The sequence below is a fragment of the Delphinus delphis genome, chromosome 5 (genome assembly GCF_949987515.2).
Source record: "Delphinus delphis chromosome 5, mDelDel1.2, whole genome shotgun sequence".
Classification (NCBI taxonomy): Eukaryota; Metazoa; Chordata; class Mammalia; order Artiodactyla; family Delphinidae; genus Delphinus; species Delphinus delphis.
This window is the reverse complement of record NC_082687.1, coordinates 53,053,139-53,080,987: the sequence shown is the minus strand read 5'-3', so window position 1 is coordinate 53,080,987 and position 27,849 is coordinate 53,053,139. Positions and strand designations below refer to the sequence as shown.

The window sequence follows — 27,849 nt, the reverse complement described above, 5'->3', positions numbered from 1 at the left end:
TGCATGCCCTCTGATGTGATGTGCTGAGAGAGCCACAATTTTTCTGTATGTCCTGAGAGTTGAGATGGGCAAGATTGGAAGATATTGTGCAAAATTAAAAGTCTATATTCTAAAACTGCAAAGGTCATGAAACACAGAAAATACTGAGCAGCTGTTGAGACTGAAAGAAATCTGAATTATGATAATAAAATGCAACATGTTATCTCAGATTGGATCCGGGACCAGAAGGAAAAAACAAAAAGCCTTTGATGAAGCAGTTGGGATGGATGTGATTGCAATATATGGATTGGACGGTAGTACTGTGTCAATATTGATTTCCTGATTTGGATAGTTGTGATTATACAGGAAAGTGCTTTATTTGGGGGAAATAGACACTGGCATATTTAAGGGTGATTATGTCTTTATCTCAGATGGTTCAGAGAAAGAATAATGATAATGAATGAGTCTGAATGTGTGTATAGGTATATTCATGTGTGTATGTATGTAACAGCTGTTCCCTCCAGAGACTGAGATTCTAATTACCACCTCAACCCAAACAAAATCTTAAAAGTTTTCAAGACTCTTCAATTTTTGTATAATGCATAGAAATATTACACTAAAAATTAGCTTTTATTCTGAAAATCATAATTATTAAATAGGGGGCTGAGAAGTTCCTAGCCTTTCCCCCAAAGAATAAGAAAACATATATCACTTTCTCCCTAGATTTGATCTTTGAGTTTAGGAAGTAATGACATTCTATTCTACTAAAGACCCATAGTGAATTTTTTAAGATCTTGTGTGTCTTCTGATTTAGAGAAAGGAAGCACTGACTGTTAAAAGAAACATGCTATAGAAAAAAATGATCAAGAGAATAGAGAAAAATAGGAGACATAAGCCAAAACAACATTGTTTAAATAAAAAAAAATAATTCTTCTTTTACTTTTGTTTGTATTTTATTTTACCGGCATATATCACGTTCTTTAAAACTTTACAGAGCTTAATTTTATTATCTTGTGTATATGACAGAAATAATACTAAAGCATAACTATATCAAATTAGCTAAAGACAGTCAAGCATAAATAACACTCGTTGGGATTATTTATAAAGGTCTGGAAATCAGTTCTGTTATGCCCCAAATTTACATTAAACTAAGGTAAATTCCAAATTAAGCCATTTTGCAGAAAGTGAAAGAAAATATCAGGAAGGAAATAACAGATCTATTTATACCCTCATATTTATTTATTCTTTAGTTCTTTCTGTCAAGGTTTTCAAATTCCATGTAAATATATATATTTATGCATATATGTATATAAATGTATATATATATATATATATATATATATATATATATATATATATATATATATATACTAAATGTACTAACGAATGGAAAAAAGTAACAACAAAGTTAAAGAATTTGGAATGTTTGGTTATTTTTGATGAGGCTTTAACAACTTCAAAAATTTGTGTGTTCCTACATCATTCTCATAGGTTATAGATTTGTGTAATAATTTGTAATAAAGAAAGAAAAGGAAAAACATTTTAAAGATAACAGCAGGGAAAAAAATCTTTCTTGCTTTTTTATATGAAGATCTCAATAATCATGTGAACCTGATCATGATCTTTCACATGACTCGCTCTCTACCAGTCTAAAATAAAAGAGGTAAGGAATGATGAGAAGAACACTTTAATCTCAGATGTGTCAAGAAAACCCTTCCTAGATCTCGGTTCGTAACTTCAGTGTAGACCCCTTCATTTGCTGCTCATAGTGCATGTCAAATTTCTCATTTAGGGCTACTGTAAAGTAATTCTTCCAGTCTCCTGCAATCCCTGTAACAAAAGAGAAAAAAAACAATAAATATTATGTCTTCCAGCCAGAATAATGAAATTTTCTAATATTCATCACTTTCATTAACACTAATCAAATTTTATTCTTGTAATCCTTAATTATAGAAATAAAATATATACCATAAATACTATATATTTGAGAGTGCAAGCAAGGATTTGTCCTGATTGTTAAAACAAAACAAAACAAAACAAACAGCAAATTTATTTCTCTGAACTTCCCTGTTATGCTATCAATACTTCACTTAATTTTTCTTCTCCAATTTCCTCTGAAATGCTGGGGCTCCTGAGATCCATGTTTTACCTACTCCCAAGATATTAAATATCATCTTCATGCTGATAATATTAAAATGCAGACTTACGTCTTCATATCCAAGTGCCTACCTGATATGACCACTTTCATTCCATACGAGCATCTCAAATTCACCCAGTTTAAAAATAAATTCATTTCCTTCCCTACAAAATTGCATTTTATTGGTGACCTTTTCCATAACCTGGTTAATGGCAACAGCAGGTATCCACTGCATAAACTTAACAGTTATCCTTCAACCACAATATCTAATTCTTTATTTATATTCAGACTTTCTTCATAGCCATTGCCTTCTCTCCATTTCTGCTGCCAGCTACAGAGAAGCTCCTCAGCGTTTCCCACCTGTGTGTTACAATAGCCTAGCAGGCTCTTCTTTTTGCTTTTCATCACATCCAACCCTCCCCTGACAGAAGGAAGTCACCTTGTATTTTAAGTTAATCAATTGTTCAATTGCCCCGTTAGCTCAAGGAGATCTAAACTTTCCCAATGACAAGACCCAAAAAGCAGAAGATAGAAAATGTGTCTTGAGAATCATGTGGGGTCTGAAGGTATAACAGTACAAAGCCCTTTACAAACATGGCCATTATTTTAAGTTTGTTGTTTTATCTTAAAAATATATGAGGACATTATGGGAAAAGAAACTGAGATAATCTGAGGATTCAATAATTTAAATATACTCTGCATGTTAACTCTCTTTCATGTGTGCCCTATTTTCACCCAGTGGCAGGTTTGTTATTCCAATTGTTTAAAAAATCCCTGACCCTCTCAATGACAATTTGGTTCCAAGAGCAAGATTTTCTCTGTTCTGTTTCTGCTTCACATATCAGTAAGACTGGATGTCCCAATACTCTGCATATCCTACATGCCTTTGGATTTATAAACTGACTATATCTCATCAAGACCACCATGCCTCCTCCCAATAGATGTCACTTCATTGTATTTTGATATTTTTGCTAAGCCAAGCTGTATTTACCACTAAGTGTTTTGAAACTTAGTCTTTTTTAAAACAACTTTATTGAGGTATAATTTATATACAGAGAACTGTACATATTTAAAGTATACAATTTGATAAGTTTGGAAATTTGCCATTTAGTCTTGAAAAATGCCTTCCACTTGGTTAAGGAAAAGCTGACTAATTGTTCTAAGCTTGTTTCTTCATCTCAAAATTAGATTATAATAGAATTTTCTCTTAACTCTTGCATTAGAATTTTTAAAAAATTAGAATTTACAATTTATATGATGTATGTGATGCAGCACCAAGGCCCAAAGACTTAATAAGTAATAGCTAGTAGAGTGTGGTATTAGTGCTAGTACTGAGGCTGGGTGGCTGCTGGTCATTCTTAATATAATTTGCTGCATATACAAAGTAATCAACAAGTAATAGTAATTTATTAGTAGTAGTACTAATATTTTATGCTTCTGCAGAACTGGTCACTCAAATGTGAAACATCTCTGAAGAAAACAAGCAGGGTCCACAGGCATGAATAGACCTTAATAGATGTTTGCCTATAACTATTTCAACTTATGATTTCCTACAGCAATGGAGGCAAATAACATGACTATCTCACCCTTTCTCATGAAGGGAGATACTTTTTGGTTCATGACTTCATCCGGTAGCATTGTGTAATTGGTAGATGGATTGTTCTTCATCTCCTGGAATGAAGTGTGTTTTATAATCTTGTCCACAAGCTCGTCTGATGCCTTCCTTCCCAGAAATTCTATCAATTTCATCACCTCTTTTCTGATATTCTAAGAAGAAAAAAATATTTTGAAGACTCAGTTACTAAAATTGAATACATTACTTTGTGGATAAAAAAGGACACAGAAAGAAAACTTTTCTTCCCTCCTCTTCCCCCCACTGATATTGGAATTAGGATTCTAGTGAGCAAAAACATTTCTTGGGGAAGTGGTATTTTTTAACTTCTCTAAGCATAATTTTCCTCATTCATAAAATGAACATAAAAGAAACTTCAAAGATTTTTAGAACACTAAATGAGATGCTGTTTATAAAATATTTATTTTAGTCATTTATGCATAATACATGCTCAATAAATACTATCTATGAATATAATATACACTCTTAAAAACTACAGTCCCCTTTGACAGATCAAGTTTGAGGTTGAAAATATGCAGACAGCTTTCAATTTTCTTTTAATTTATTGATGTAACTAGTGAGAAGCAAAGGAACCAGAAAGATTAAGAAAGGGTGTAAAAAGTCAAATACTCAACATGGAACAATATCAGATTTTCATGAACCATAGCTACAAACATCCCCATCTCTAGTCACTTCTATAGCATACCCTATTATTCGGCTTAATCATTCAATGCAACGATTCTCAAAACCAACTATAATGCTTATTCTGGTGTATAGTTCCCTTTACACAGAATGCTGTTCTCTAATTCTCTGTTCTACAAATTACAGCTTGCCTGTCAAACTTCAGCTTAAGTATCACCTTCTTTGGGATAATTTCCTCGACTATTCCAATTTGAGTTAGATAACTCTATTTTTGCTCCCATAAATCCCTATATAAATCCATTGTACCATATACGTATTCTCACGTTTTTTATTTACTTGTTTTCCACAAAAAAAGGTAGTATCTCTACATAACAAGGTTACTGTCTTTTTCTCTTTCTACTTGATATGTTGTAGAAACAAGAGAAAACATTTATTCTTCTGTTCCTCATTCACTCAAATAGAGAAGAAACATAAACACGGCCATTTTTGACCAAAATAGGGAGTAAATGGACATGAACAATTTGCAAGGGTGAAATGGTTGGATTAACTAATACATTTTTTTCGTGTGCCTTTTAAATTTACTGTCTTCAATATTCTCGTTACAGAACACAAATTTAAGTAATAAAATAAACTATAGATCATGGCTGCTTCTCATTCCAATTTGTTCTGTGTTAAATTCTATCAAGAAGTAATAATTCAGTTTCTAAAATAATACTTATGATTTTATTTTAAATTTGTCCTCATCAAAACAACTCTAGAATTACTGCCACATGAATCTTAATAATTGTGCAAAGATGTGGATAAGACATGGATATCAATTGCTTTCTTGGTACTAATAAAGAATAAATAAAGAAAGAAAGAAAGAAGATATTTCTTACCCTTTAATAAAAAGACCCAGTAATTTGTCTTTCATTTTAAAATTATTTGATATGTGCACATATGTGCTTTAAAGAATAAAAATCAATATAGCACCCTTACCTACTACCGAATGTATGCAATAAGACATTCATAATTGGTTGAGTTTTTCCATTTGCAAGTTTCCAACTTCATTCTTTTCATTCTCCATTCCAATTTCCACAAACAACAACAAACTTGCTATCCTGAAATTGACCTAATCAATCCTGTGCTTTACTCTGTAGATTTGAGGCTCATGTATGTAACCCTAGACAACATATGGTTTGGTTTTACCCAATTGATGTGCACATTTGAAATGTATTCCTTTTCATTGCAATATAATATTTAATTGTAGAATAATAGTATATATCGTGTATTGATTCCTGAATATATGTATATTTGGGTTGTTTCCAATTTTTATGGTCATGGGGAATGCTGCTATGAAGGTTGCTCTATATATAAACTACTACACACAAGTCAGTGTTTCTCAAGAGCATATATCTACTAGTGGAATTCCTGAGTCTTAAATTATGTGCATGTTTGCCCTCCCTAGGTAACACGTTGTTTCCATAGTGTTTGTATATTTTTATACTCTTAACAGAAATGTGTTACTTCTCACTAACATACATCCTGACTGGTATTTATTATTGTCAGACTTTTTAATTGCTGTCAAGCTGGTGGATGTGAAAAGGCATCCTAGTAATTTTTATTTTGAATTACCCTGATTATTAAAAAAGCTGGAAAAAAACCAGATTATGAAGAAATTGTGATGTCCTCACTCTTTTTCATATTGTTGTTCCAGCATTCTCTTTACTCTCTTCTTCTGGAAGTTTGAGTTGATATATGTGAGACCTTGTTAATCTATCTTATATATTCATTACCTCTTCTGAAGTATTCTGTTTATCTCACTGTGGTACATCCTGTGGACTTTCCTCAGCATCATCTTCTACATTAATAATTCACTATTTAGCCATGTCTTATCTGTTATTTAAACTATGTTTTAATTTTCTAATTTTAGTTTTTAAAATTTATTTTAGAAATTCTATTTTGCTGGGGGTTTTTCAAAATCTGCTTTATCAATTTTAGTAATCTCTTGTTTCTTTGTAAAATTTTTAATTTCTTCTTTTGTTTCTTTAAATATGTTCAGCATAGTTATTTTATGGTCCTTGTCTGATAATTCCTACCTCTATGGATTTGGAGACCAGTTAACTCTTCTTGCCCATTGTGATTCCTTGTGTGCATATGTGTGTGCGTGTTGTTGTTGTTTTGTTTTATGAACTCAAATTCCTTCTTTTATCTTTGGTAAATTTTTGAGACTTGGGTTTATATGTATTCACTTACAGAAGGTTTTTATTTACTAGCTTCAAACCTGTGCTAAAGTATCTGGATTATTTTAACTTTTGGAGTTGGCTGCATCATTTATTTAAAGGCAGAATTTTGTATTTACCATGGTGTCAAATTCTAACATTTTGAGAATTACTAAGTTGCCATATGTTTTGAGTTTCTCACCTCCTTCATGTCTTCATAGAAAAGAAATAGCACTTGTGGATTCTCTCTCTTTTCCCACCAAGATTTTGTGTGTTCATACCAGGAACCATAAGGAACTAAAATTAGAGAGAAAAATAATGTGAGGACATAGCATCATCTTTATATAGCTTGAAAATGAGTCTTCAGACAAAGAAATATAAATAAATGATCATGGAATGAAAACTAGAGATCAGCTGCACATCTGAAGCAAATTTCTCTGCAGCAAAAGCAGCACAGTATGTTGAATAAACTATATACAGAAACATATTCCCAACTTTCATTATTATGACATGGTTTATGACTCAGAGGAAAAGTGAAGGAAGACTCCATCCATTTGATTCAGAGCTTATGAAAGCATTTTTGAAAATGGTGTGTGTGTGTGTGTGTGTGTGTGTGTGTGTGTGTGTGTGTTTGTGAAATCAGGTTGTTAGTGAAATGAGTTGAGTAGTGGAATTATCAACATTATTATGATCAGAATTCAGTCCAGGTCTCATATGTACCATTTAAAAACTAGCTTTGGGGCTTCCCTGGTGGCGCAATGGTTGAGAGTCCGCCTGCCGATGCAGGGGACACGAGTTCGTGTCCCGATCCGGGAAGATCCCACATGCCGCGGAGCGGCTGGGCCCGTGAGCCATGGCTGCTGAGCCTGCGCGTCCGGAGCCTGTGCTCCGCAACGGGAGAGGCCACAGCAGTGAGAGGCCTGCGTACCGCAAAAACAAACAAACAAACAAAAAAAACTAGCTTTGGTAACTGAAGCTAGCAGCTATATAATTTTTGTTACACCACTCACAGTTTAAATGGTAAGAGGTGCCCTCTTAGGGACGCTTAGTATCATTCTCACTCTAAAAAATTAGAAGATTTTGGAGATGATGTGGTATGACCATATACGGTTTCTTCCTTTCTCTTCCCTCATCTTCTCTCACATATATCCAAGTATTTTACCCAGTAAAAAGCTGACATGATAATATAATGATGTGTGAGTCAAAGTACTCTGCTTTGCATTAAATCGTTACATACCTCTTCTGTTCTTTGATTCTACCGACAATTTATTTATTTATTTATTTATTTATTTATTTAGTATAGTTGGCTTACAATATTATAGTGGTTGTACAACATAGTGATTCAATATTTTAATAGATTATACACCGTAAAGTTATAATAAAATATTGACTATATTCCCTATGTTGCCCATTACTTCCCTGTGACTTATTTATTTTATAACTAGCAGCTTGTACCTCATAATCCCCTTCATCTATTTTGCCCCTCCCTATCCCCCTCCCCTGTGGTAAACACTAGTTTGTTTTCTGTATATGTAGGTAGGTCTGTTTCTGTTTTGTTACATTTATTTCTTTACAGAAAAAGTCATATAATGATTTTTATAGTGATCTTATTCGTTCATTTTGCAGAGGTACATTATCTTTCTCTTCCTTATAACACCTGTTTGATAATCTTGAGGCATGTATTTTATTCATGATGCTTTAGCATAAAATTTTCCAAATGTAGAGATAAGCATAATGCACATATACCACATTTTCATTGAGTCAATATTAAATTTTGTGGATATAAAAATGGTGTTATTATCTTTTTTCCTTACAATTATTACTACAGGATTAGAATGGCCTTCTTTAGTTAATACTAGATTCTCCTGAACCCTTTATTTCTCAAATTTGAATACTCAAGTTGCTTTAGTTGGGAGTTAAATAAAAAGACAAAATTTCCCAGAATTTCTGCTCAGGTAACTCTTACACTGTTCTGAGAAATCTAGTTGAATTATTCAGACTGCACAGTAGTTAGAATGAGTAAGAACTTTGTAGATATTCAGACTTCTTTGTGAATTCTGGCCCCATGTAGTATCTGAAATTTTTCTTAGAAACAAATGAACATTTTCTCTCCTCTGTCTTTTTCCCCTCTTGTTCAATGAAGTTGAAATAACACACTGTGAAGTGCTTCTGTAATAAAAAGAGATGAGAGAGAATTGGACACACATACATCTGTATACTTATTTGTAGGCACCAAACTAGAGTATCCAGGTTCTGCAATTTTCCATCCGCATCTGGAAACTCTATGCTTGTTCTAAAGTTCAAGGCCTTCTAGAATTTCTGTGTTTTAATTAAGGACTAGGAAGGATAACAGACCAGAACGGACAATAAAAATTTTTGCCCAGAGATGCCATTTGTCTTGTATCATTTACCTTGAAAGAATTCAGAAAAAGAAACTGTTCATACCTTCTCCATCCATGAATTTTTCCACAAAATCTTGAAAAGAACCAGGATCTGGATTAGCAGTCACCATTAAAAAGAAATAATAATAAGAAACAACCACATCCTTGGCATTCCGGCAAACATAGATGATCTAAGAAGATGAAATTAGACATTAAATCAGCTAATATTTTTCAAATATAGTCTCACCAAGATTTAAAAAGGAAATGTTTATGTTTTCAACTATAAACATAACACATATTTATTGTAGAAATATATAAAATATATAAAATTATAAAGAAGAAAACTCCTTAAATAATCTAAAGTGACAGCATCTTTTGCATTGTTGTTCAATGTTAGCTCTCACTTTTCATTTTTGTGCCATATTCATTTTTATTTCACATATTTCATTTGAGTGTCTCAAATTCCATTGATATAAAATGGATGAGGCAGATTATTATCCCCAATTTATAAGTACAGAAACTAAACTGAAGCTTAGTCAGAATACATGGTTGAGAATAAATGTACCCAATGAGAGTAAAAAGTCTTCTGGCCTTTATGCTACACCACTATTCCTTATAGCAATAAAAAAAAAAAAGTCCTGTTATTTTCTTGCTTGCAATCTTGAAGAAAAAATCATGTTTATGAGGTTCTTTTTAAGTGCATGTTGCTGTCAGTGAAAAAATATAATCTTCACTCACACCTTGTTTAGTTTCCATTTTATATAGCAAGGAAACATCAATAAATGAACAGACAGGAAGCCTTGGTTTTAGACGCTGGTTCTGGCACTAATTTCTACCATCTTGTGCAAAGCACCAATCATTTTGGACCTACATTTTCTATCTACTAAACAAATGAGTTACATCAGATCGTTACAGTCTTTTCTAGGTCAGACACTCAGTGCTGCCAGAAAAGAGCTGCAAAAGTAAACTTCATCTCTCTGGTCTTCCACTTCCTCCTTCAGGCACCTGAGAAATGCCATTGGGAATGGCTGCTCTTGACTCTCCACTCTTTCCTGGATATGATTAGGCTCATAACCTGTCTTACTAAAGTTAATACATTTTCAAACAATTTTAAAGAAATCTTTTTGTTTACTCTAAGAAGTATGGTTTTCATTTTTAAGGTCCCACTATAAAACGCTCCAAATGCTACAGTAAATAAAGCGAACTTTCTTTTCTCATCAAAGCTATCATTAGCCATATTGAACTTTTCCAACCTTACTTAAAACTCTCCCTAGTCCTTTTTGCCTATTAGCTGAATGGAACTCTTTGCCACTATTTCCAATACTTTACTTCATAATTTTCATCCCTTTTTTTATTTATGCTTTTCCCTCTGTCTTGAATATTCTCTGCATCTCAAAATACTATCCATGGATTGGTTTAAGATGGAGGAGTACAAAGATGTGTTCTTACTCTCTCTTCCAAGAGCACCAGAATCACAACTAACTGCTGCACAATCATTGACAGGAAGACAGAAAGACAAAGAAAGATACCCCACCTCAAAAGACAAAGAAGCTGAAATGAGATGGTTGGAGGGGAGCAATCATAATAAGATCAAATCCCATAAATGGGGGGTGGGTGACTCACAAACTGGAGAAAAATTATACCATAGAAGTCCACCCACTGGAGTGAAGGTCATGAGCCCCACGTCAGGCTTCCCAACCTGGGGGTCTGGCAAAAGGAGGAGGAATTCCCAGAGAATCAGACTTTGAAGGCTAGTGGGATTTGATTGCAAGACTTAAACAGAACTGGGGGAAACAAAGACTCCACTCTTGAAGGGCACACACAAAGTAGTGTGCACATCAAGACTCAGGGGGAAGGAGCACTGACCCCACAGGAGACTGAACCAGACCTACCTGCTAGTGTTGGAGGGTCTCCTGCAGAGGTGGGGGGCATCTGTGGCTCACTGTAGGTACAAGGACACTGGCAACAGAAGTACTCCTTGGCATGAGCCTTCCTGAAGTACACCATTAGCCCCACCAAAGGACCTGTAGGCTTCAGTCCTGGGTCACCTCAGGCCTCACAACCAACAGGGAGGCAACCCAGCCCCACCGATCAGCAGACAAATGGATTAAAGTTTTACTGAGCTCTGCCCACCAGAGCAACACCCGGCTCTACCTACCACCAGTCCCTCCCATCAGGAAGCTTGCACAACCCTCTTAGATAGCCTCATCTACCAGAGGGCAGACAGCAAAAGCAAGAAAAACAGCAATCCTGAGCCTGTGGAAAGAAAACTACATTCACAGAAACACAGACAAAATGAAAAGGCGGAGGACTATGTACCAGATTAAAGAACAAGATAAAACCCCAGATAAACAACTAAATGAAGTGGAAATAGGCAACTTTCCAGAAAAAGAATTCAGAATAATGATAGTGAAGATGAGCCAGGACCATGGAAAAAGAATGGAGGCAAATATTGAGAATATACAAGAAATGTTTAACCAAGACCTAGAAGAATTAAAGAACAAACAAACAGAGAAGAACAATACAATAACTGAAATGAAAAATACACTAGAAGGAATCAATAACAAAATAACTGAGGCAGAAGAACGGATAAGTGACCTGGAAGACAGAATGGTGGAATTCACTGCTGCGGAACAGAATAAAGAAAAAAGAATGAAAATAAATGAAGACAGCCTAAGAGACCTCTGGGACAACATTAAATGCACCAACATTCGAATTATAGGGGTCTCAGAAGGAGAAGAGTGAGAGAAACGATCCAAGAAAATTCTTGAAGAGCTTATAGTCGAAAACTTCCCTAACATGGGAAAAGAAATAGCCACCCAAGTCCAGTAAGTGTAGAGAGTCCCAGGCAAGATAAACCCATGGAGAAACATGCAGAGACACATAGTAATCAAATCAACAAAAATTAAAGACAAAGAAAAATTATAAAAACATTAGGGGAAAAATGACAAATAACATACAAGGGAACTACCATAAGGTTAACAGCTGATTTCTTAGCAGAAACGCTACAAATCAGAAGGGAGTGACATGATATACTTAAAGTGATGAAACAGAAGAAACTACAACCAAGATTACTCTACCTGGCAAGCATCTCATTAAAATTTGATGGAGAAATCAAAAGCTTTACAGACAAGCAAAAACTAAGAGAATTAAGCACCACCAAAACAACTCTACAACAAATGCTAAAGGAACTTCTCTAAGTGGAAAACACAAGAGAATAAAAGGATCTACAAAACAAACCCAAAACAATTAAGAAAATGGTAATAGGAACATACATATTGATAATTACCGTAAATATGAATGGATTAAGTGCTCCAACCAAAAGACACAGGCTCACTAAATGGATGCAAAAACAAGACCCATCTATATGCTTTCTACAAGAGACCCAATTCAGATCTAGGGACACATACAGACTGAAAGTGAGGGAATGGAAAAAGATATTCCATGCAAATGGAAATCAAAAGAGAGCTGGAGTAGCAATACTCATATCAGATAAAATGGACTCTAAAATAAAGAATGTTACAAGAGACAAGAAAGGACACTACATAATGATCAAGTTATCGATCCAAGAAGAAGATATAACAATTGAAAATATTTATGCACCCAAACAAAGGAGCACCTCAATACAAAAGGCAAATGCTAACAGCTATAAAAGAGGAAATTGACAGTAACACAACAATAGTGGGGGACTTTAACGCCTCACTTTCACCCATGGACAGATCATCCAGACAGAAAATTAATAAGGAAACACAAGCTTTAAATGACACAATAGACCAGATAGATTAAATTGATATTTATAGGACATTCCATTCAAAAACAGCTGATTACACTTTCTTCTCAAGTGCACATGGAACATTCTCCAGGATAGATAACATCTTGGGTCACAAATCAAGCCTTGATAAATTTAAGAAAATTGAAATCACATCAAGCATCTTTTCCAACCACAGTGCAATGAGATTAGGAATCAATTACATGGAAAAAAACATAAAAAACACAAACACATGGAAGCTAAGCAATACGTTACTAAATAACCAAGAGATCACTGAAGTAATCAAAGAGGAAATCAAAAAATACCTAGAGACAAATGACAATGGAAACACGACAATCCAAAATGTATGGGATGCAGCAAAAGCAGTTCTAAGAAGGAAGTTTATAGCAATACATTCCTACATCAAGAAACAAGAAAAATCTCAAAACACAATGTAACCTTACACCTAAAGTAACTAGAGAAAGAAAACAAACAAAACCCAAAGTTAGTAGAAGGAAAGAAATCATAAAAATCAAAGCAAAAATAAATGAAATAGAAACAAAGAAAACAATAGCAAAGATCAATAAAACTAAAACGTGGTTCTTTGAGAACATAAACAAGATTGATAAAACTTTAGCCAGACTCATCAAAGAAAAGAGGGAGAGGACTCAAATCAATAAAATTAGAAATGAAAAAGGAGAAGTTACAATGGACACCACAGAAATACAAAGCATCATGAGACTACTGCAAGGAACTCTGTGCCAATAAAATGGACAACCTGGAAGAAATGGACAAATTCTTAGAAAGGTATAGCCTTCCAAGACTGAACCAGGAAGAAATAGAAAATATGAACAGAACAGGCACAAGTAATGAAATTGAAAATGTGATTTTAAATCTTCCAACAAACAAAAGTCCAGGACCAGATGGCTTCATGGGTGAATTCTATCAAAGATTTAGAGAACAGCTAATACCCATCCTTCTCAAAGTCTTCCAACAAATTTCAGAGGAAGGGACATTCCCAAGCTCATTCTATGAGGCCACCATCACGCTGATACCAAAACCAGACAAAGATATTACAAAAAAAAGAAAATTAAAGACCAATAACACTGATGAATATAGAGGCAAAAATCCTCAACAATATACTAGCAAACAGAATCCAACAATACATTAAAAGGATCATATACCACGATCAAGTGGGATTTATCCCAGGGAGGCAAGGATACTTCAATATACACAAATCAATCAATGTGATACATCATATTAACAAGCTGGAGAATAAAAACCATATGATCATATCAATAGATGCAGACAAAGCTTTTGACAAAATTCAACACCAATTTATGATTAAAAAAAAACTCTCCAGAAAATGGGCATAGAGGGAACCTACCTCAACAAAACAAAGGCCATATATGGCAAACACATAGCAAACATCATACACAATGGTGAAAAACTGAAAGCATTTCCTCTAAGATCAGGAACAAGACAAGGATATCCACTCTTGCCACCATTATTCAACATAGTTTTGGAAGTCCTAGCCATGGCAATCAGAGAAGGAAAAGAAATAAAAGGAATACAAATTGGAATAGAAGAAGTAAAATTGTCACTGTTTACAGATGACATGATATTATACGTTTAGAATCCTAAAGATGCCACCAGAAAACTACTAGAGCTAATCAATTAATTTGGTAAAGTAGCAGGATACAAAATTAATGCACAGGGCTTCACTGGTGGTGCAGTGGTTGAGAGTCCGCCTGCCAATGCAGGGGACACAGGTTCATGCTCTGGTCCGGGAAGACCCCACATGCCATGGATCGGTAAGGCCCATGAGCCATGGAAGCTGAGCCTGCGCCTCTGGAGCCTGTGCTCTGCAACGGGAGAGGCCACAGCAGTGAGAGGCCCGCATACCAAAAAAAAAAAAAAAAAAAATTAATGCACAGAAATCTCTTGCATTCCTACACACTAACAATGAAAGATCAGAAAGAGAAATCAAGAAAATAATATCATTCACCATTGCAACAAAAAGAATAAAATACCTAGGAATACACCTACCTAAGGAGGCAAAAGATCTGTGCTCAGAAAACTATAAGAAACTGATGAAAGAAATCAAAGATGACACAAACAGATGGAGAGATATAGTATGTTCTTGGATTGGAAGAATCAATATTGTGAAAATAGCTATACTACCCAAAGCAATCTACAGATTCAATGCAATTCCTATCAAATTACCAATGGCATTTTTTACAGAACTAGAACAAAAAATCTTAAAATTTGTATGGAGACACAAAGGACCCCATATAGCCAAAGTAGTCTTGAGGGAAAAAAAACGGAGCCGGAGGAAGCAGATCCCTGAGTTCAGACTATACTACAAAGCTACACTAATCAAGACAATATGGTACTGGCACAAAAACAGAAATATAGATCAGTGGAACAGGATAGAAAGCACAGAGATAAACCCATGCACCTATGGTCAACTAATCTATGACAAAAGAAGCAAGGATATACAATGGAGAAAAGACAGTCTCTTCAATAAGTGGTGCTGGGAAAACTGGACAGCTACATGTAAAAGAATGAAATTAGAGCACTCCCTAACACCATACACAAATAAACTAAATAAATAAAACAAAATGGATTAAAGACCTAAATGTAAGCCTGGACACTATAAAACTCTTAGAGGAAAACATAGGAAGAACACTCTTTGACATAAATCACAGCAAGATCTTTTTTGACCCATCTCCTAGAGTAATGGAAATAAAAACAAAAATAAACAAATGGGACCTAATGAAATTTAAAAGCTTTTGTGCAGCAAAGGAAACTATAAACAAGACAAAAAGACAATCCTCTGAATGGAAGAAAGTATTTGCAAATGAATCAATGGACAAAGGATTAATCTCCAATATATATAAACAGCTCATTCAGCTCAATATTAAAAAAAACAAAAACCCAATCAAAAAATGGGCAGAAGGCCTAAATAGACATTTCTCCAAAGAAGACATACAGATGGCCAAAAGGCACATGAAAAGCTGCTCAACATCACTAATTATTAGATAAATGTAAATCAAAACTACAGTGAGGTATTACCTCACACTGGTTAGAATGGCATCATCAGAAAATCTACAAACAATAATTGTGGAGAAAAGGGAACCCTCTTGCACCGTTGGTGGGAATATAAATTGATGCAGCCACTATGGAGAGCAGCATGGACGTTCCTTAAAATACTAAAAATAGAATTACCATATGACCCAGCAATCCCACTAGTGGGTGTATACCCAGAGAAAACCATAATTCAAAGAGACACATGCACCCCAATGTTCATTGCAGCACTATTTGCATTAGACAGGTCATGGAAACAACCTAAATGCCCATCAACAGATGAATGGAAAAAGATGTGGTACAATGGAATATTACTCAGCCATAAAAAGGAACGAAACTGGGTCATTTGTAGAGACATGGATGGACCTATAGACTGTCATACAGAGTGAAGTATGTCAGAAAGAGAGAAACAAATATCCTATATTAACGCATATATGTGGAATCTTGAAAAAATGGTACAGATGAACCGGTTTGCAAGGCAGAAATGGAGACACAGATGTAGAGAATAAACATATGGACACCAAGAGGGGTAAGCAGGGTGCGGGTGGTGGTGGGATGAATTGGGAGATTGGGATTGACTTATATATACTAATATGTATAAAATAGACAACTAATAAGAACCTGCTGTATAAATAAATTAATTAAATTAAATAAAAAAATGCTATCCATATTTAAACCTTTGCTCCAAGTCCTCCATAAAAGTTTTTATTCTCCAGGATGTGGGGCGGGGGAAGGTGGGAAGTTAAAGCAATTCCTCTTTCCTTAAACTTCCATCAGTTTGTCTTATCTCTTTTTTGGAAGATCCTATTCTCTTCCCTAACTTTTCACTGCACATGCTCTTCCTGCCTTCGAGGTAAATCTAGGTCTTTCCACTCACTTCTCTCAAGTCAAAGTTTCTAGTTTGCCCACAATTCACTTGGGATCATAATCTATCTTAAAATTCCTACACTTGAAAACCCCCGGATCACTCACTTCTCTCAAGTCAAAGTTTCTAGTTTGCCCACAATTCACTTGGGATCATAATCTATCTTAAAATTCCTACGCTTGAAAACCCCCTGATCCTATAATAATTCATACTTCAACCAGCTGTGACATTTTTAAGCTTGTGGTCATTGCCTTGTTTTAACTGAAGATTTGAACACCTGCCTTATAGTGTTACTCTCCATACCAAAACTTTTCACCACACTGTATAATTTTAGTGTCTGTATGCATGAACCATCTGATTCTCTAGGTTCATGTGGTCATTGATCATTACCTCTATTTTACTTCAACTAACAATATTTTTAGCCAAATCTTGAAACTTGTCAGTACCCTAAAGTTTCTGAAGGCTTGTCCTTGAGCACCATGTTTTCTTCCAAGACAGTCCTGTTTCTTTATTCTTTCTTTCTTATCAGGAATATACCTCTTCTGCAACAACTCCAAGTTCTCAAGTTTATTGGCCTCAATTGTTTCTTTTATCTATTAGCCTGTTCCCTTTCTTTTTTACTTTCTTCTTTTTTATCACTTAAAGTTTCTAGTCCAACACTCCAAACACACTTTTACTAAGAGTCTCAATCCACTTCTCTTCTTGTCTACCAGTGAATCACCCTGGAAGTACTCAGGATGTGAATCCATCCAGTTGTCTCCTAGTCTTTGATGATCTCTGAGATGATCAGCAGTTTTGTGAAGACTGAGGCTATTATAAAGGTACAGTATGTATTTTCATTTAAAAGTAAAGGGGGGGAGTTCCCTGGTGGCACGGTGGTTAAGAATCCACCTGCCAATGCAGGGGACATGGGCTGAAGCCCTCGTCTGGGAAGATCCCGCATGCCATGGAACAACTAAGCCCATGTGCCATAGCTACTGAGCCTACATGCCACAACTACTGAAGCCTGCGAGCCTAGAGCCCATGCTCTGCAACAAGAGAAGCCACTGCAATGAAAAGTGGTCCCCGCTCGCTGCAACTAGAGAAAGCCTGCGCACAGAAATGAAGACCCAACACAGCCAAAGATAAATAAATTTATAAAAAATATACTTTTTTAATTTTTAAAAATAAATAAATAAAGGGGTACCATCAAGGCTTCATCCCATTCTCAAAAGAAAAAAAGTAACTTGGCCAAATCTCTTGAAAAAATAGTAATCACATGTTTCCCAAAAAATACATGAATAATGTTTATTAAAGAGAGAGCTCTTGTGTATGGAATGATTTCAGCAGCATGTATGTGATCTTTCTAAGATTGCCTATGATAAAAACAAACAAACAAACAAACAAAAACTATTGGAATCTTCAAAATTTTGCACCATGGATCTCCAGAAAATGTCATATATGCCCTGTTACGTCAGTGTACAAAATGGAAATGTTTCATGACTCAGATCCCCTTTTTGTCAATAATGACTACGCATAGTACTTTAATATCTTATATGTTTAGTATGGGTCATAGTGTGTCCTAATAAAGCTAGTAAGGTCTTGAGAAATGGCTTCAGTGTTTTAAGACAATGTTTTGCCTGTACTTTAGGATTCCATGTATTATTCTTTCTAAAAAGCAAAATTGATCATATAAATCAGCAGCTTAATATGGCTGTAACTCCTCATTATCATCAAAGTGGAACCCAAACTTTCTAAATTGGCTTCCATATCTGTTATAAACAAACCCAGCTTATCTCCCTTCACTCACCCAGCCAGTATGGACACTCAGCTTTCCAGCTAAATTGAACTGGTTTCACATCCCGCCTTGGGTTGCCTCTGGGATTATATAGACTAATTCCTATACATCCTTCATATATCAACTGAGATGTTACTTGCTCCTGGATAACTTCTCTGCCCTCAATGTCTGGGCTAGAATTCTTCTCTTACTTGACTTATAGTACCTTATGTATTGTTTCTTTATTTGTCACTTTCCCCCTGTGGACCATGTGCCCATGAAGACAAGGATTGCATGCATCTTATTAATTGTCATATTGCTGGCTCAGGATAGGCACTCAGTAAATAATTATTATGTTATTTTTGTCTGGTTTGTCCTTGTCTAGTTCATTTGCATACCTCACAATGCCAAGCACAATAATTTTCAAAAAGAGTATATTGAATGCAATTACTAATAACAGCAAATACAAAAGTAGCTACCATATATTATTTATAACATGCTAGGTACTATGTTAAGCACTTTACAAGAATTATTTTAGTTAATCCTTATAACAACTCAATGCAAAATGCAATTATTATCTCTCTTTTATAGATGAGGAAACTGAAGCTTAGATAGTTTACCTGTTTTTCTCAGAATTACCTCTGGAGTTAGAACTGAAATCTAAACTCTTTGACTATACTGACTATGATCCACACTTTAAAAATGTCTATAGATTCAATGAAGGAATAAGTAAACAAGTGTGTATAAGACACAGTTAGGATGTTACATAACTTTATCATTGTAAAATTCTTTGAGTTCAGTGAAGTTCTAATAACACTTTACTCTGGTTACCTTACAGTTCTTTTCCCAAAATGAGGCTGGAAGAAGCTCAGGTGGCAGATGAGACTTCACTATTCTAGGAGATGCCATCTGTTTTAATTGTTTTACTCCTAATTTTTTAAAAAAACAAAAGTTAGACAACTTCAAAAATTATAAATATTTATATGGATTTTCATAGATTAAAAAAATAAAAGTAACTATATACTCTATATTGTTTTCATAATAATAATACATATTCACTATGACAGAAGTTTAGGTAGAGAAAATTATAGAGAAAAAATAGATCAAATAAAATTTCACCTTTGAAAAAAATCATTATTAACGTTTTGGTAAGCATCCTTCCATACAAAGATGTCTATACGCCCAGACTCACAGCCATACAAATACCACACACACAGATGAAATATTTAATATCTTCTGATCGCATTTTTCTTTTCTTTTAAGATTTTTTTCATGTGGACCATTTTTGTAAGTCTTTAATTTGTTATAATATTGCTTCTGTTTTATGTTTTGGTTTTTTGGCCGTGAAGCATGTGGGATCTTAGCTCCCTGACCAGGGATCAAACCCACACCCTCTGCATTGGAAGGTGAAGTCTTAACCGCTGGACAGACAAGGAAGTCCCCTAATTGCATTTTTCTCGATATATTATAGTAACACTTCAATGTCAAGAAATATATGTCATTGTAACATGTTTAATGATTTCATATCACTTTTAACTCTTCTTTTGTTGATTAACATATATATTGTTTCTAATTTTTCGTAATATTAAAAGAATCTGTGATAAAAATATTTTTGCATATATCCTTGAAAATTTTATGGATATCTTCCTGGCATTTAAAGTACTGTTGCATACATCCCATAAAGAGATAAATGCTCACATATTACTAGGCTCTGCTGAAAGCATGTCAGAGCTATCCTATTCTCTCTATTCCAGGCATATGCTATACCATAAACTCTGTCAAGATTTAAAATTAAATTTACATTCTTTCTTATGTAGAAGACATAATACTAATTGCCACTTTTGCTTATAGTCTCTTTCCTTGCACCATTTACATCCACACTTAAAATATGTGTATATAGCTTTTAAAATTAACTTAAGCATTACCATTCATCACCTTTTCGGTTCTGCATTCCAGGTAAGGAATTCGATTAAAAATGGCATCTTCTTTGCACTTTTCCACATCACCCTCTGTATAAATCATGTATACAATTTCACTAACCCATGTTGTGCCTGAAAAAATTAAACAAATCTGAGTCTCCCACTGATGATGCATAGCTGATGATGCAGGGAGTGATAGATTTATAGTTGGATAAAGTAGGAAGTTACCAATGCAATAGTATTTGAAAGATGCCAGAATAACCACAGGACTCAAGAAATATTTCCTCTAAAATTTAATCTTATAGGATCTTAACATAGCATCAATAAATAAAGAACATTGTAATAAGATACACCTGTGGTAGAAATCTGAATGTGTCGATGATGAATTGTGACATTGTACAATCTGATAACAGTCTTGGAACTAAATTTTTACATCTAAAAAGTAACCATGCTTTCATCCACAAATTTTCTAGATAGCTTCTATGCCTCAGGTTGAGTCCTACTACAGAGTATATAGAAAAGAATAAATCTGGTCCTTGTCCTGTGATGTTCAAAGGCCCTCTGAAAAGTCAGAAAGAATGCTCAAAAATTACAACACTTCTTTTTCCTTAAGATGTTGTAATACAGATGGTCACAGGGATTCAAAGGACTTTAAAGGAGGAACTTTGTGTGCTTCTGCTGCTTCCGTGATGTTTCCACAAGAAATGCCTTCAAGATACCATGATAATTGAGCTTAGCTTTAACAAACAATTGGCATAAATTCACAAGTTTTGTAAGGTAGGAAAGTGGTCTACCAGACAGAAAATCTGTTTGTTTGTTTTTCTTAATCAAAGGCCAGATACTTACAAATAGTAAAGAGGCAAGGAAACAAATTGGATGTAGATTATAAAGACTAAATCAGAGGCTACCTGAAGGGATGTGTGGAGATGAGCTTACAGCAGCAACCAGACACTGAGCCTAAAAAGCCTTCATACTAGAGTTCATACTAGAGTTCAAGTTGTTTTCTAAAAGTTTTTCAAAGGCATTAGCATACATTAAGCAAGAAAGCAAGATTATCATGGTTATATTTTGGAAGAATTCCTCTAGAGCCAAAGTAAATAAAACAATGGAGTGAGGAGTCAATAAGAAAGGTGACAAGAGACCTGTAAGAGACTGACTGTGAGGCATATCTAAGAGACTAAAAGGGCAAAACACATTGATTGACTGAATATGGGAGATGCAGAAGTAAGAGAAATTGACTCTGGAGTAGCTCTCAGGTGTCCTCTTCATGTGACTGGTTTTGTGCTGACATAGATCTAGACAAGAAAGAGAAATGCAGGAGCTCTTTACAGTCAGAGTAGTCAAAGACATATTTAGTGTTTGACATACTTGTGTTAATTGGAACAGTTAGAGAAGATAGAGATAGAGAAGACAGAGAAGAAGTCTGTACTGGACCTTTCTAATTTCTAAAGATCTAGGATTGTAAGACTCCAGAGTTATGACTAACAAGCTAATTTCAGGAAAAAAGACATTGCTTGCAAATAGAGTTTCAGAGATGGACTTTATAAAGAGGAGCTCGTTAGCTGAAAAAGTGTTAAGTTTTAAAAAATCTGTGAAAATTGCTTATACTTTGTCTATACAACGACAATAATGAAATAAGGTAAACACAGTGGGTAGTTTTAAATTTTAATTATGGTTCCATATTCATCCATCTATATTATGTGATTTTCTAAAGTGGTCAACAATACCCATTTGTCAATGTGCTGCTCAAATTATAGGTACAGATTGTGGTCTTAGAATAGAGCTATCGTATGCCACTTTTTGTATGTCTATACCAAAACTGCTATATTTGTCCTTATTTAATATAGAGAATGAGTGTGGGAGGGGTGAATGGCTCAATATTTACCAGTCAAGGTGGGTTTGTCATTTCTAGGTGAAAAGGGAAAAACTTTGACCTAACAAAGAGACTTACCAGATTTGGGATAGGTGACAATGACAAGGTCATCTGGCCTTGCCTCAAATGCCTCCACATCATGCCAATATTGGATAAATTCTTTATACAGTAGAATTCCATGGATTCTGCCAAAGTAATCTAAATAGGCAGGTTTGGAAGAATTCATCATAGAGTGGTACACTGAAAGAAAAAAAGGTATGCTTTCTACTTTGTATGTACTTTAAAATGTTTTAACATTAATAATAGCCCTGTACATTGAGTTTCTCTTGGGTGTCTAGCATTTCTTAGCTGTTGAGCATATGGGGTAAATGCATATTAAAGAAGGATATAACATAGCCCTGGTGTTTTAAGAGTTTCTAATCCTATTAATAAGTCTAACATATGAAAGAATAAGTACAAAGCACAATAAAGTAAGATGTTTCAAAACTATGTACAAAATGTGTGATACATTCAACAGAGCCTTCGATTTCTCTGTCAAAATTGATGGAGCATATAAAAAAGCTAAGAGATTGAGAAAATACAACAATACTTTGGCAAATAATCACTTTGATTAATTCTGTATACATTAAGTAACAATAAAGATTGATGGTCACATTTGATAGCTATTGCCAAATAACAAAGTCAGAGCTTCCTTAGTTCCTGAATATGTTTCATTTAATGAAAAAAAAATCAAATGCTTGGTGAGTGTATTAAAAAGAAGATGAAATTAATGACACTGTAATGGATACGTCTAAGACGGCTTCTTGAGGGTAGAGAAGATTCCTGTGTGATCCCTAGCATTATTTATACTTTTCTCTCTCACTTGATCAGTAAAGAAGTCGACACTCCCATTGAGTGACTTGTGTGACAATTATAAGGTTAAACAACATGGTTATCATTGACAGTTCCTCTCCTGATCCCATGTTAAATCATTTCATGTTCAGAGTTAGCCTTAAAATTTTTAATTAAGCACACTTTCCTTTATTGGCTTTCAACTTCTTTCACTACATTTTTACTCCCCAAACTTACCCCGTTCTGAGTTTGTGATATAGTATCTCAACAAATGTTGTCCTTCTTTGATATTAGCATTACAGCTAATATCCACCCTTGCCCAAAAAACTGCCAGATAAGTTGTTATACCCCTATACATTTGTGACTGCTGTGGCTTTTAGTGTCTTTTTCAGAAAGTTCATACCGTAACAGGAGCCTCTTGGAGGCAGTAGTTCTTTTAGTCACCTAATGTGTTTCCTTTAATACAGAGCATCCCAAACTATGAGAAGTACACTCTAAAGAGGAAGTGAAATTAGCAGATATTGTAACAAATGCATTAACCCAAAGGAAGAAATAACTGATGGTAAAATTTTAGAAAGATGTGACCTACAAATCAAACCAAGTATTTAGACCACTGACTTACACTGAAAGCTCCTTCTGGTAGTGTTTCCCCTACTACATTTCAGGCTAAACAGTGGAGATGAAAACTTTCAGATGTTACTTCCCATCTCTCCCCCACTAGCACCAGGCACTCAAACCCATTGATTCCATCTCCATTATTTTCTTCTTTTTTCTATCTTCATGGTCACTGCCCTAGTTAGGAAGCTCAACAACTACTGACTGAATATGAAAATAGCCTTCCAGCTGGCCTCACTGTAAGAAGTGCCTATTTTTTTTCTACAACCACCCTAGGAAAGAAAATAGATGTTATTTATTAGACACTTTTTGCCAGACATGAAAAGTTTTATTTTAAAACGTTATGCATATGTCATAAGGTTCTATGAAAAAGCAGACATCATTATAGATTAGGTTAAGTTTGTCCTGCAGGAGACTCTTTGAGGATTGAACCATATCCATTTTACACAAGGAAGGATAAATTCGCACACATTCATGCATCCATGTAAACATGCACATATAAATATCCTTATTTTTGACATGTTGAAAACATTAAGTGATATAGAGAAAATGAAAGTGCTCTCTTTATTCTACACATAAGACATGATCATTCCTAATAATGCTGTTTTTATGTTTCTAAATATTTAAGTATATATAAAATCTATACACTTATGAATGTAGTTTAATTTGTATTCTATTTTACATTCATTTGTAATCTATTTTTATACTGAACTGTATGATGTGAACATATTTTGCTGCTGGTACATAAATTCTGTTTTTATTCTTATAAATAACACATAGCAATCCATAGTATGGATGTAACATAGATGATACAACTCTTTATTGTTGGGAATCCCTGTTGTTCCTTTTTTCCAATATAAATGGTACTGCAACAAATTTCTTCGAGCATATGTCTTTTCACACTTATCTTTGCAGTGATGATGGAATTGCCAAAGTAAAAGGTATACACACTTAAGAAATTGGCAATTGTCTTTAACAAATCACTAAAGGAGTGTGCACATTTGCACGGTATATGAAATTGCCTATTTTCTCACTGCATCATCAGTATTGGAAATTTAATTGTTTCAATCTTTCATAATTGAATATATATTATTTAAAATCTGTATTTCATAGATATTTTATAATTTTTCATATTTCTTAAGTTTATTGGTTCTTTTAATCATTTTGATCAATTTTGCCCATCAGGAGTGTTGTTTTGTCCTAACTGATGTATAGCTAGTAATTTATTATTTATTTATAAATTGAAGATATCTGCAGTTTTCCCATCATGTATTTCCAATTGTCTTTAACTTTCTTACTGGCTTGCATAGAAGTCTATTGTTCACATAATCACTAGAAAAAACTGTGTGAGGAAGGCATCCCTTGCCCTGTCTGTTGATTTGTTTATTCATGTGAACAACTTTCTTGATGTTCTGCCAAGTTTGTAAGAATTGGCTTATAGTCAATCGGGAGTAGCTGATTTATTATCAAACAGTTGACTGACTTCTGGCTGACCCTTCATGGTCAATTTGAATCTGAGTTAAACTAGGTGGCATATAATAAAATCTCTTTCTTTGTTTACCTAACTTCTTTTAGTAAATTATCTCACATCACAATGTATAGATTCACCTCTAGCTGCTTTTTTCTTTCTCAAAAGACCTATTTCAGTTAGAAACTGTCAATTTCATTTCCTAACTGAGTATGTAGGTTACTGGTGTCTAGAAACACCAACAAAAATTATTAAAACTGTGATTCATAAATTCAGTTGAAGGAAGAAATATTTCTTCTTTCTCTTTTATTTCTTCTTTCCTTCCTCTTTTTCTTTCTGTGTTTCTCCATCCTCCCCTCCTCCACTCTCAATCTGCCTTTAATTCAGCAAGTACTCTCTGTCTGAGTTCCTCTGTTGTTACCAAACCCAGTGATAAGTGCTGAATACCAGGGTGAGTGTAGATGCAAAGAGCTCACTTCAGCCTCACCTTCTTCGACTTACTTGGATTTGAGCAAAGTGGCTGAAAGTAGAGAATATCCTCTTGTACATCATTCTATCCAGAACCTCAGCACTGTGTCACAAAATAGATGCTAAAAAATCCTCATTAAATTCAATTATTTAATTGTTAGATCAAATCTCTTCGGGCTCTCTAGGTTCCACTAAAGTCTCCTAGATAAAATAAGTACTATCCTGACAATGGTCTACCTGTCAACAACTTACCAAGGACTTGGATTTCTGCTCTTGTGTATCTGATATCTCTCACTTAAAAGTGATAGTAATATTTTCAAGGCCTCTAGTGGTAATAGACTTCTGATATATTTCACAGAAGTAAACACCTGACTAGAATTCAGTCTCCCCTCTAACTTTTCTACTCTGTTGCTTTGTTTTCTTATCAGTAAAATAGAGAACATGTCCAACATGCAGGACTTACAAGGCAATTAGGATACTGTAGTTTTATGTTAAAACTCTTTAAACAGCAAAGCATTATATAAATACAAGATATTATTTTTAATGATAAATAAGTGATTTAATAAAGCTTTACATGTTGTACATTATTAAGTGACTAAAGTATTGATTAAAAACTTCATTATCTCTATATTTCCTTTTTAAAACAGTTTTGTAATAAATAATTTGCATTCTGTATTTGCTATATCTAAAATCTAAATATTAATGTCAGCAATAATGAGATAAAACCTGTCCAGACGGTCCTGTGAAAGAAACTTGGTGATCCAATCCAGTTTTCTTCAAATCTCCACTCAGGTTTCAAGCTGCAAAAAAAGATGAGAACTACTGTGCATTTGGAATGTTTCTGGTGAGCTTTTATTCTGAATGCCAGAGAAGGAGGCGGAGATTAATCTGCAGGACTAGGCTTTCTGGAGTTTGTGTTGCAACGGAGTAATACAAATATGGAATCATACCTGCAGATGCAGTGAGCCACACAGAGTCATGTTTATTCATACAGAGATGTAGAAATTCTTCTGTTATTTTTCATTCTTGGTTCATTATCAAATTTCTATCTGCCAATAGCCATCTGTGGGTTGAGGAGAAGGAGGGAGAGGAAGTGAAGGCAAAGAAGAGGGAGAAAAATGTAAACATGATGCAACAGAGTATAAGAGAGCTTGGAAGACAGCGTCCCTTACTCATTCACTGATGAATAATCAAATAGGCGCGCTTGATCTTTGAGAGAATAAACTTACTAGGGGAGTAAGAAACAGAGAAGAAACAGGAGGGCATCGAGGACCCTGGATCAGGAGACCTAGATTAGTTTAGGGAGACCTGTCAAAGAAGGCATTGTAGTACTTGCTTGTGTCCTAAGTCACTTGGAAAACACCTTCTATTTAAATATCTTTGCCTTTAACTCTTAAGCATCCCTGAAAATCAAAAACAGGTGACAGCTAAGGAAAGAATGTAAACGGCACTCACCTTTGGATTATTATTATTTTATTTTTATTTATTTATTATTATTATTATTTTTTTGCGGTACGCCGGCCTCTCACTGTTGTGACCTCTCCCGTTGCAGAGCACAAGCTCCGGACGCGCAGGCTCAGTGGCCATGGCTCACGGGCCCAGCTGCTCCGCGGCATGTGGGATCTTCCCGGACCGGGTCACGAACCCGTGTCTCCTGCATCGGCAGGCGGACTCTCAACCACTGTGCCACCAGGGAAGCCCCTGGATTATTATTTTTAAAATCTCACTTCTCTCTGCTCCCAGTCACATGTTCAATGATGTAGTGTGAAATTTCCAGGTAGTTAGCCATTGGCACCATTGGCACCATCGGAATTTAGATAAGAGAATGAGAAAAATGGACTTGGAGTGCATTATGCTAAGTAAAGTAAGTCAGACAGAAAGACAAATCCTGTATGACATCACTTATATGTGGAATCTAAAGAAATACAACAAACTAGTGAATATAACAAAAAAAAAGCAGACTCACAGATATAGAGAACAAACTAGCTGTTACCAGTGGGGAGAGGGAAGGAGGGAGGGGAAAGATAGGCATAGAAGCTTAAGAGTTACAAATTGTTAGGTATAAAATAAGCTACAAGGATATATTGTACAACACCAGGAATATTGCCAATATTTCATGATAACTATAAATGGAGTATAACCCTTAAAATTGTGACTCACTATATTGTACACCTGTACTTATATAATATTTACCTCAACTATACTTCAATTCAAAAAAAGTCCAAGGGTTTTGGAACGCATGAATCCTTCACATTTTTTTCTTT

The 27,849-nt window shown here is 34.8% G+C and overlaps 1 protein-coding gene across 3 annotated transcripts; it reads right to left on the bottom strand.

The window, feature by feature from the left end:
* Positions 1-925: 925 nt before the first annotated feature.
* On the bottom strand, positions 926-26,397 carry SULT1E1 (sulfotransferase family 1E member 1). Of its 3 annotated transcripts, none has more exons than XM_060012433.1 (9): positions 26,312-26,397; positions 25,619-25,688; positions 22,282-22,443; positions 20,337-20,462; positions 19,243-19,340; positions 9,017-9,143; positions 6,774-6,868; positions 3,703-3,883; positions 926-1,809 (listed from the first exon to the last, which is right to left on the bottom strand). In XM_060012433.1, coding segments are annotated over exons 2-9 (903 nt in total). In that variant the 5' UTR covers positions 25,620-25,688; positions 26,312-26,397; the 3' UTR covers positions 926-1,696. The 3 variants fall into 3 exon arrangements, with proteins under 3 accessions (XP_059868416.1, XP_059868417.1, XP_059868419.1); XM_060012434.1 differs by having other exon boundaries at positions 25,619-25,707; positions 26,312-26,371; XM_060012436.2 differs by lacking the exon at positions 25,619-25,688 and having other exon boundaries at positions 26,312-26,394.
* Positions 26,398-27,849: the final 1,452 nt, after the last annotated feature.

Excerpts from the sequence above, each read along its gene's own strand:
- SULT1E1 (XM_060012433.1), bottom strand. Across the intron at positions 3,884-6,773 it reads TCTATGAAGACATGAAGGAG|AATATCAGAAAAGAGGTGAT; the intron begins GTGAGAAACTCA and ends TTTTCTTCTTAG. Across the intron at positions 1,810-3,702 it reads ATCTCCCTTCATGAGAAAGG|GGATTGCAGGAGACTGGAAG; the intron begins GTGAGATAGTCA and ends CTTTTGTTACAG.